The sequence below is a fragment of the Mytilus galloprovincialis genome, chromosome 12, assembly GCF_965363235.1.
Source record: "Mytilus galloprovincialis chromosome 12, xbMytGall1.hap1.1, whole genome shotgun sequence".
Lineage (NCBI taxonomy): Eukaryota > Metazoa > Mollusca > Bivalvia > Mytilida > Mytilidae > Mytilus > Mytilus galloprovincialis.
In genome coordinates, this window is record NC_134849.1 from 26,004,947 (window position 1) to 26,017,449 (window position 12,503).

At 30.3% G+C, this 12,503-nt stretch overlaps 1 protein-coding gene across 1 annotated transcript in view; it reads right to left on the minus strand.

Moving 5' to 3' along the window:
* Nucleotides 1-12,503, minus strand: part of LOC143055269 (uncharacterized) — a 95,001-nt gene that overhangs the window by 2,979 nt on the left and 79,519 nt on the right. The window contains exons 16-17 of the mRNA XM_076228400.1: nt 1,549-1,560; nt 138-149 (exon numbers count right to left, since the gene is read on the minus strand). Coding sequence (XP_076084515.1) covers nt 138-149; nt 1,549-1,560 — 24 coding nt within the window. The remainder of the gene's footprint in view (nt 1-137; nt 150-1,548; nt 1,561-12,503) is intronic.

The window sequence follows — 12,503 nt, forward strand, 5'->3', positions numbered from 1 at the left end:
ATTGAACTCAATGTGCGAGAACATTTCTTGTTTTTGTAAAATAAAAATACCCCTATTCAAACCGGTCTATGTAAAATTGATTCAAAGATCATTAATCAATGACCGTTAATTAATCAGATAATCATATCTATACTTACTCTTTACGTAACCTGAAATCATCAATCAAAATTATCATATTAATAATGTAATTTTAATAAATACATGTTATACATTAAACAATTTTCATGTCAACATATTATTATGTAGAACTGTATGTTATTCTACTATATCCTTGTTATTCATGATTTATATGATAACATATTATTACATACTGTTTAATTCGCTAAAATTTAATGCTGATATGCTCACGACAAAAGATAGATAAATGAATATAAATAATCGTAACATGGCACGACCAATAAGGTTTTGCGTTAATTAAAATCACAAAAAAATCCATACTTAAATCAGGTGTTACAAGAGCTGAGAATTACTCGACAAAAGAAAGATACGCAATTTTTAATAATCAACAATTAATGATTCATAATATGGTATGACCACTAACGTTTTGTGTAACTTATTTTTAAATTTGTTCAATTGTGTATCATAAATAACCAGGGGAAATGGTTTGTTGAATCATTGCAGAAGATATTATTTATGTCAAAACGGAGGACATTGTTAATGGACGAGCCTTGGAGAAAAGGTAATAAAAGTGACAAAGAAAACTCTGTTACTTCAGCTTTTACGAACAGTGAACGATCTAACTACTTACTTAAAATTGTATACCCATATTTTGATTATTTTATTTATTATGTCTGTTTTGTTCACACATCGTTGTAAATATAACGGAATATGACACAGTTGTTGTTCATTCGTTAGTCTGTTTTGTCTTTTGATTTTGTCATATGATTAGCAACTTTCCGATTGAATTTTCCTCGGAGTTCAGTATTTTTGTGATTTTACTTTTTTGTTACGTGGAAACATGATAAAAAAACACACAACCAAATGTCAGGAGATGTCGACGTCCTTACAATAGGAGAGTTATTACAGTGATATGAATTTATATTTGCAGGTTTTGGGGAGTACAGTACAACCAATGACATAATGTGATTACTCAAAGTGATAAGGGAATCAGCCACCTGTGGAGATGGATATTTCTTTTTGTTACTATAAGACCCATCTCTATCTATATTTGTGTATTAACCACATTAGGAACGGTTGGTTGTATTACTTTAAATACAAATTACAGAAATTACAAAGATATACATGAAAATATTTGTTTTGCCCCGAAACGTGATGTGTTTGAAAAATCGTTATTATGGTAAAAAATAGTTGACAACGTATACAATACCTGCTAAATTAAATGTTATTAAGCCACCATATATATCTAGTATAAGCTTTTTTAAACTAAGATTGATCTAAAGCAATGTATGAGAACACTTCTTGTTTTCGTAATACAAAATGTTGTTATTTAGACACGTCTATATTCAAATGATTTACATATCTGTAATCAATGACCGTTGATATATCGGTTAATCATATATATATATATATATATATATATATACTTACTCTGCCCTCCTCCTATAATGATAAATCAAAATAATTTAATAATTAATGTAATTTTGATTAATGTTATTCATTACATAATTTACAAATCTAAATATCATTTTGTACATCAGTTTAATTTCCTGAACGTTACCACCTATTAACATAACAAAATTTATTTCGTAGCATAACCATTTTATACTATATTGAACATTAAAATGCATCCCATTTCGTACGAAATGCAACATTATTTTGCTTTCCATTTCGTACAATATGGAGGATTATAATCATTACCATTATTTGCACAAATTAATGGTGTTTTGTGATACAAATGCCCGTATTAAAACATATATCGTCTGTATCAAATTGGGTTACAGATCCGTTATCAATGACATGATATTAATCATATGAATACAAAACTACTGACGGTTCCATATACCCGAAATCATCAATACAAATATTACTCTATTTATTATGTTATTTGATATCTGATTCTGTATTAAATTATTAGCATATTAACATTTTAACTACAACAATATTAATTCCTGAACTTTTATACTAAAATGATGAAGACCAACGATAGTAAACAAAAGTATATAATCGTAATATGATATGACCTCTTAGATTTTACGTAAAATATAATCACAATATTAATCATTCTATAATCCGGGTAACAAGAGCTGTGAATAATGACGAGCCTGTAATTCATTTTGTTTAGATATTTGTACAGTATTGTACACCAAAACTTACAAGGATAAATCTATATAATGGTGTGTATAATCGTTAGAGAATATATCATCTATGTCAGTTTATAGGACGTAGTTCATCATTTTAGGGACCTACATTGGTGAATTTATGGATTGTAAAATTATTAAGATAAAAAGAGTTGTCTTGCTTTTCTAAATAGTGCACGGACCTAATGGTTAACCGTTACCGTAATTATGTAAACGTTGAAACATTTATTTAGACATATAGATCTGCATATACGATACAAACAAATATTATAATAATGATAATCACAAACACAATGAAAGTCAGAACTCTTGTTCATGTAGAACTTAGTTATCATATCAATGAATAGGTTCAATTACCGTTTTTATTACTATAAATGACGTTAAAAAATTTGAACATTTATATTCACAATCTGACTTTAAAATACATTTAATTACTTAAGTATTTTGTTTTTCTTAATACGACTATTGGGCATTGACATACTCTATATGAAAACGAAAAATTCAAACTAATATTAAAATTAATCAAACGTTTTGTCCTTTTCTGCGCAGTTACTTAATCATGAATAGAATCATAAAATATTTCTTGGTTGACAACAATTCCAGAGGATAATAGTTTGCCTTACATATTTACTAAAAGGATAAATCATTTAGGAAGGAGATTATAATTCATTGTGGAAGTAAGAATTCTGAAAGTTTAAACATCTTTTTTGAGGTCTTTTTTGCTATATGTATATCCCGGTATTGACATTTAAACAAAGGTTGAAGGAACGTTATGAGTGGGATTGCTTTTTCTTTATCCTTAGTAAAATGCACTTATCAGGACACGGCTCTCCTTAATTAAATTGAGTTCAAGAACCAATAGTGAAAACAGAAAATAAACCGTATCAGTAATCACTACTTCCTTAAGTCTAAGTTACAAGAGAGCTCTATTAAAGAAGTAAGCCATTTTGTTGTGTTAACAAGATCACTATTGCTTTTTCCAACAGTGCACGGACCGAAAGTATAACAATTACCTTACTGCTCAATACATTGAGACATAATGAAAAAAATGGTTATGCAAATTTCAAGGGAACTATGCTACGGGAGTAAGACATATTGCTGTGCCAATAAGACATATCTTGTTTTTCCAAACAGTACACGGACCTAAATATAAACCAGTGAAGTCACCCGGCGATGGTTTGAACACCCAACCTCCCACACTTTAAACAAACATACTACCACAACACCACCGAGGTGGTTGTTATTCTCTTTTGATATATCAATGTAATTACGTATATGTGTTTCATATAAACACATATTATCATATACAACAATATGATTCCTTTTACGTTACTGCTCAAATGATAATGAACAAAGATAAATACATGAATTTAGGTACTCGCAATACTGTCACTTTGGTATCTTTTGCCCCTCCTTCTATGAAGACTATTTATTAGTATAATTCAGACTACTTTCGAGTATTATCAGAACAAATCAGACTGGTTGAGTTAATTCAGTAAAGTCTTGTACAGATGTAGACCATTTCAGACTTAACTGGTTTGTAGCGCTTATAGTTTCAATCGTTTACAATATTACGTCAAATGTTCCAATACCTAAGTCATAGTTGAATCTTACTTCTTTCAATAAATTAACCATGAACATCGATATGAATATTCAAATGATTAAACTTTCTGTTATTTTGAAAAATCGGAAATCCCAAAGTTGTTATTTGATGTCATTGTAAAGAAACTGTTGAATGCTTTGCATTTGTGATAAATACGTTTTAAAAATATACGTTATATAAATTTGAATAATCAAATCATCACGAAAAAAGATGATAATTATGTGGGTATTTATTATGTACAATATTTGTTAATACCATCGTCAAGTGTGAATCTTTAAAAAAAAATATGAATACCGATAGTGATTTTGAAATGATTAATAGGTTCTGTAATTTTTATTAGTCGAGAACGCAAACGTTATAATTTGAATCATGATAAAAACAAATATAATATTGAAGGAAGTAGAAGAAATAGTTTTGAATTAGTGATACATAGTTTTATAGATATACGTTACAATCATTACTATAGCAGACCTGGTTTACAATATTCGCGAAGAGTAAACGTTATATCGTTATATCCCTTTTGATTTATCCTGGTATCGGCCTTTTTAGCTGAAGTTAAAGGAAAATTATGATGGAAAACATTTACTGTATACAAGAGCACTTATAAAGACAATTCTCATCTTTATTTAATTGAGTTACAGAACAATGACGGCAAATAAATCGGAAAATTATAGGAATACTTACTCTGAAATCTTAAATCAAATATTACTCTTTTAATATTGTTAATTCAAAAAATACATTTTCTTTATTGAATGTGTTACATGTTAACATAGTATTATGTTCAGCAGAATGATTTACTAAACATTATTACTGAAATGAGGGGGGAACGATAGTTGAACTAAGATATTCGTAATATATTATGGACATTTAGATTGTACGTTCAATATGATCACAAAATCTGTGACACCCGTGGTGTTGCTTATGTGATAACAAATCCGGTAAATAGTATAATTCAGTAGGTCACATTCATGAAAAGTGGTCGGTTTAATCGTTTAAAATACAAAAAAAAAAAAAAAAAAACCCACATAAGAATCTAGGTCATACAGTAAAAAGTATATATATTTCTTTTACTCCGTTAGGTGAAACGTCTATCTCGGTATGTCTCTTGGTAGACTTTTTTTGCAAGTAGTTATCACGGCACTCTCATTAGTGAGTGTCTAGTTTTGAAGTAGTCAAAGTCTAAAGTTGGCGCTCGCGTTGGATGAATACAATATGATGAGTGGACCATCTCAAAAAGTAAAATTCATATATTTTTGTTACTTGTATGGATAGACGTGTTTAATACCTCTGAGATTAATCTTAGACAGTTATAGCAATTAAAGTACGCAGAAGGAGATCAAAATAAAATTTTGTATTTTAAGAACCAGTAAAGGTTAAAAAGATACATTTCTAGATCAATTAATATCAATATTGTAAATAATTTATAAACAAATGATAAAACGGTCTAATCGTATATCTAAATGTACGAAAGCCATGATAAAGAAACATTATAAAAAATTGTTCCGTGAACATCGAATTGAAAATCTGTGATCGCGGATTGAAATCCGTGATCTCGGATTGAATATCTGTGTTAATAAATTGCTTATCTGTTTATATGAATTACTAATCTGTAATCACGGATTGGTAATCCTGAACTAAAGAATTACATGTGTGACAATTCAATCACATTTTTATTTGATACAACTTCCATTTACCGAAAGCTAGATCAAAGTCATTTAAACATTTGGATGATGTTGTTATCTACTTTTCGTCAGCGTTCAGTAAGTGATATAATTACTTTGTGTCGACTTAAGAAATTAAAAGTTATCAAGACATTCTGAAAAAGAAGACAAATAACTTTAGATTCAGTTGACATTGTTTCTCGCAGCTACAATCGTATATCCTACAACGGGTTTCATTTATGTTAATACATAAACCATTCGTGCCCCTTCCCATCACCCCCACTCCCATAGCCATCATTTAAAATAAAATGTGTCTGCATTTCCAATTCAAATGGTATTTCTCCTCTCGCGAGCTAACAAAATTGTAATCTTGGGGATCTTGTAACGATATCGTCTGTCCGTCCGTTTGTCAACCTCGTCCGTAACACCATTGTTAACACTTTATATTTAATCGTTTCAGGATTGTTTACCTCCTGAATATCTAGAATCTTATTAATTTTTTTGGTCAAAGGTCAAGGTTACTTGGAATATACTTTACTCTTATGAATACCTAGAACCTAATCCATTTTCAATTTCAGCGTCAAAATTCAATTGACCGCAATTTGTTACACCATATATGAGACATCAATTAAGGCGAACAACGTGGAGCGTAAAACGAAATGTAAAATCGTTAATTTTACAGTGTTGTGTGTATGTCGAACACGCAATGAGACGTTTAAATATAAACAGGGTCGTCTGAAACTTTTTGGATACGTCAAAGGGCTTAACTAAATGAAATAGGTGAATTGTGTTACGAACTTGTCACACAATGAAACTGAATGCTTATGTTTATAGGCACGTGATCACAAACTCCCAAATTTGTATTTTAAAATAAATCATCGAGCATTGAGGAACTTGTGACTAGTTTCCAAAATTGTTCAATTCTTATTTGTATTTTAAAAACGTTCCAGAATGATATTAAAACGATGTTGGTTTTTTTTTCGATAAGGTGGGACAAAATTTTTGTTCCTTTTATTGAAAGAATTTGTTGATTTCGAAACTAAAAGAAAAACATGCTCCCCCTTTCCCACAAAAGGTAATAGCCTAATTGTTTTATTATATTTTGCATTCTTTAATCAAATAATTAGTTACAGGTATTTTAATAATAATCTTTAATACTAGTATCCCACGTAAACTATTTTTAAATTGGCATTAAGTTATTAATGTTGAATAAAAGAACGATAAAGTATTTTTACTATTTGAGATGACCCCCACACCATATTTTATTCATGTTCCATCCATAACGAACATCACCAGTAGTGTCGATTTTTATAACATGTCTATTAAATTGAGAACAACAGATTGTATTACACACTTACCTAAATGAGAAACCTTTACGTTAATTAGTAGTATACACTTTTAAAAAGAAAGTGACGGTGACAGCCTTGCAAAGAACAACAATTGAAATGATATCCGTTTCGAAAATTTATAATATTTCGTCAAACGTTTCAATCTCACTAATTTAAGTAAAATGATCACTAGTAAAAACATTCATATTTATACATTTACATGTGTCTGTTTTAGTGAAAAATCGCAACATTATTTGATATCATGATAAATAAAAAAAAAATAGTATTGATGGAAGTATCTTGTGATGATTTCATTGTTAAATGATTTAGAAAGGTATGGCTTATGTATTTATATAACCTCAAAGCTAATCATAGTTTACGATATCCTCTTCAAACAATCTTTATTAGCACACCACTATTTAAATATAAAGAGTATATGGGATTTTCTACACATTCATATCGTACAATATCAGCTGCAAGCCACTATGTGAACCGTTTTGGCATGGGAGTGTTTTACATAATTAATGTAAAAAAAAACGATTAGGAGTTTGTCTTTCAATTACTGGTCTTTTTCCTCTACCTACGATAGTTGTATGCTTAACGACAGCAACCTTGGTAACGTCTTGTGAGGTCACTGATAATGCCCGCTCTTGCCTGAAAGCCGTGATACTAGAATTTTGGCGGCAGGGATAGGTGATATACTGGCATTAAATATAAGGACTAAATTAGACATTTTATAATCCGGCGTAACAAGAGCTGTAAATAATGACGGGACTGCAATCCATTTTGCTGAGAATTTGCACAGCTATGTACACCAAATCTTACTAGGGAGGTCATATGCAATGGTGGTCGTAATCAATACATATCATATCATCTATATTCATGGACGACATTTGAAGAAAGTATGAATTGTAGGATTTACAAGCGTAAGGGAGTACGACATATTGCTATGCCAATGAAACATGTATTGCATCTCCAAACAGTTCGCTGACCTTATATAAACATTGTCTTAATATTGTATATCAGGAGAAGTCGCCGTTACATTAAGAGAGTGATAACAGTGATATTTGTTTATATGTACAGATTGAAAGAGTACAGTACAACGATAGTATGTGATGACTCAACATGATAAGGATGTTATCCACTTAGGGATATGGGCATTTATTTAAGACCCATCTCTATTATTTCTTGTGTGTATTTACCGCGTAATACCAGTTGTTGTTTTTTCATTAAAATACATATAAAAGAAATTACGCCAAATAGAAAAAATATTTATTCATTTTACCCTGAAACGTGAAAAGTCTATCATGGTTTGTCCACCTGTTTCTTTTGTACAGTCACTCTCAATAGTGACTATTCAGTTCAAATGACGTCAAATTTGACGTTAGAAAACGTAAAAGACGAAACTTAAGACAATGACGTTTTACTGAAATGAGTAATAATTGTTTCATAAAGCTGTACATACCCTTAAACAGGGGTAAGATATAACCTTGTTCCGAACAAGATGAGCATAGTAGTCGTGTCCATCATAACCAATATTGCGAGATTTTTACTCCTTTCAATAAATTAATCATGAATGTCGACATCGATACTTTTAACATTTAAAGTTTTTGTAGTTATACAAGATTTATTTGAAATGGATGTTGATATGAAAGACTGATAAAGAAAGTTCAGTTTTTTTGTAATTTCTAATTGTTCTTGACTGTTTAGTTATAATTGGTCCATTAGCAGTATGCTATAGTACAAGGTGATCACATTAGATAGAGAAATAGCAGAATATAAACAGTTTTTATTTGCAAGCGTCTAATGTATGAATAGTTTCTAGACATCATATGTATTATGCAAAATTCAATGTGTAAAACAAAATAGTATTTTTACTTAGATCGGCGTAACGATACAAACAAAAAGTCATATAATTACAAACATAATGAAGGTCAGAATTCTTTTTATATGATGTAAAAGAAAAACTAAAATGTAGTCATATCAATATATAGGTTAAATTGGCTAGTTTTGTTTTCAGTACTTTATTTTTACTATAAAATTACAAAAGAGTTAACACATTTATATACACATTCACATTTTTCAAATCCATTTGATCAATTATGTATTTTTTTTCTAAATGAGATAATTGGGCATGGAAGAACTGTATATGAACACGAAAATTTTAATTTTATATCAAAATTCATAAAAATTTTTGTCCTTTTTTGGACAGATTTCATAGATAAGGACTTTGTATGAATATATATATATTAAATCCTGAAATATTCAAGATATATGATTTGGCTTAACACATTTACTCAAATGAGACAACGGTCCTTTAAAACACATACATTTGAAATTGAAGGATACGGGCAGGCCTTGTTACATAGAACAATGCATATAATAAGAGCTTTCATCATTTACAATATTATTTTTAAAAAAAGTCAATACCAATGTTAAATGTGAAAATTTCAAAACAACTATCATAATCATCGATGTTTAAATAACTCACTGTTTTTTTTGTTGTTACTTTGGTTAATTTGAGACGTCCGAAGTTATTTTTTGAAATCATGATAAATATAAATATTACATTGACGCAAGGTAAATCTTTAATTTTGATTTCATAGCATTATAGATTAATACGTTTTAAAGATAAACGTCATGTGTTTTAATAATCATTATTATGAAGATCATTATTTACTATGGAACGCCACAGCTGTCTTATGTGGGACCCTAATACTACTTTATTTTGTTTTGTTATTACTCAATGATATTTTGTCTTTACTTAATATGGTTTTGACATTACGTAATGATGTTTTAATATAGTTCAATATGGAATAGTCATTACTTAATGATATTTCGATATTACAAGATATGGTTTCGTATTGACTTGATATAGTTTTGTCATTACTCAATATGGTTTTGTCATTACTCGCTGTGGTTTCACCATTATTCAATATGGTTGTATCATTAGTCAATGCGGTTTTAACATTTCTTTATGTGTATTTAACTTAACGTAATGTAGTTGTTTCATTACATGATGTGGTTTTGTTATTTCGTAATGATGATTTGTCTATTCTTTATATGGTTTTAACATTAAGTAATGATGTTTCAAAATTTGACGATTTTTCACTACTTGATGTGTTTGTTTCATTATTTGATGTGGTCTTGTCATTCTTTGATGTGGTCCTGTCATTCTTTGATGTGGTTATCCCATTACTCGTTGAGGTAAAACCACGTGACCAATTCGGAAAAACCTGTTCTATTTTAAGATATATTTCAATGTTGTATGTGCCTTGAATGTGTGTGGCCATCCATCGAATAATAACATTCGAATTAAATTTCGGGTTAATGTTTGAGTTAAACTTTGAGTTAGTTTTCGAATTCAAGTCATGCTTAGAATTAAAGTTCTTGTAAGCATTGAGTTTCGAGTTGAACTTCGAGTTTGAGTCACATTTAAAAGCAAAGTTCTAGTTACAACTTTGAATTTTAGTTATATTTAAAAGCAGAGTTCTAGTTAGAACTTTGAATTTGATTCACTTCTTGAGAAAGAGTTTGAGTAAGATTCGAATTTAAGTCTCATTTAGATTAATTAAGATTTCGAGCTATTTTCTATGTCTTTTTACGTTCGTAATTAAATTTCCTATCGCGGAACAAGCGCTTTTGCTCGGGCTTTAGAAAAGACGGCTCCGGGGTATGCGTACTAATTAAACAGTGTTACAGTATACAAAACGCAACATATGATAGGAGTTGAAATAGGGTTAGATATGATGTGATTGGAAATGAGACAACTATCCACCATAGTTTAAATGCAGTGGATATAAGAAATCATATATATAGTAAGCTACAAAAGGCCACCATGCACTATGTGAAAAAAAAAATGAAAACGAAAAAAACTAACGGTCTAATTTCTTATGCAAGTAAATTTCTTTCTCACAAAAGAGCAAAAATTAATAAAAATTAAACCCTGACGACATGCAGCACACCTTCAATATATGTACAAACAGACAGTAAAGAAAAAAATGCCTAGGATTCAAACTGTTGGGGAGGTATACGTAATAAATATATACCAATAATCGGACGGCCAGACGGACGGACGGACAGAGGTTAAACACTATGCCCCCAACTTTCAGTTGCGGTAAAGTTGTGGTGGCTTAAAAAACAGTTGCAATTGGCTGACTCAATAGATCGGTACTACTGGGTAATTTAAACCCATCGGGGTGATCTCGGGTTCCCCAGAAAGGTAAAAAGATTCTGTTCAACGTGTGGCAACCATCGTGTTATTCGCGAAATTTCAAACTGAGTGATTTGGTTTTATTTGATAGTTCACATTTGAATAATAACATTAACGGTACCAATTTACCTGCACCAAATGCACATTTCGACAATACATGTCTCTTCAGTGATGCTCGTGGCCAAAATATTTGAAATCCAAACCTAAAAGATGACGGTATTATGGTTACGACAACTGGAACATATTCGTCGTCACATGTGAAATATATTCCAAAAGTTTATTTTTGAATTAGTGCGAGGTAGATCAGAGAATTCAATTGATTAAAAATAAAAGATTGATATTCGTATATAGGTTTAAATGATCATTCACGCTAAAAAAAAAAAGTTTGGAGAATTCTTATTTTATAGTATTGATGCTTTGACGCTTAGTCCGAGCCCCTTCCCCCGATTTTCCTGTAACTAAAGTGTGAGTTGGTATGAATTGTTTCATTTGTTAACAATAAAGTAATAGTCTTTTGGTTTGTGTCGAGCCTGCAACATCAATGAAGCGGTAGTGAGACACAACAACGTCGTCGATAGTGACGTCATTTCGGGACCTTGTATGGCTTACAATGGGGTATGGGTTTTGCTCATTGTTGAAAACCATACAGTTTTCTTTAGTTAAATAAAACCGAATCAAACTGTTTTGACATGATAAATTTATAACCTCCATGAAGTGTTTTAAAACTTGTATAGGAGTTGTTCCTCATTATTAAGAAAAAGCATATAAAAAAAACATTTTTTTTTACCGATGAATGTACAGACGATCAACATTACGCTTTTACACTAAAAGCAGCGATATCAGGCGAGAAACAGCGTTCCGTGAAATATTTTACAAATTTATTATAATACTGCTTCTATTTGAGAACCTCGGATAAAATAATAGGACCAAGTGGTTTGGGGATATCCAATTTATGTCCGAAATATTGTAAACTTTTTAGATTTTTTTTTTTATTTTTGTCTGCCGTTCCCCTTTTTCATAATGACCACATCAAAGAATGACAAGACCACACCACATAATGAAACAAACACAACAAGTAATGTAAAATCGTCAAATTTTGAAACATCATTACGTTATGTTAAAACCATATAAAGAATAGACAAATCATCATTACGAAATAACAAAACCACATCATGTAATGAAACAACTACATTACGTTAAGCTACATTTGAAAATGCCTGTACCAAGTCAGGCATATGACAGTTCTTGTCCATTCGTCTGATGCGTTTCGTTATTTGATTTTGCCATGTGATTATGGACTTTCCGAATTGATTTTCCTCTAAGTTCAGTATTTTTGTGATTTTACTTTTTACATACACATCAATAAATGTTAAAATCGCATTGACTAATGACACAACCATATTGAATAATTGTGAAACCACACCGAGTAATGACAAAACC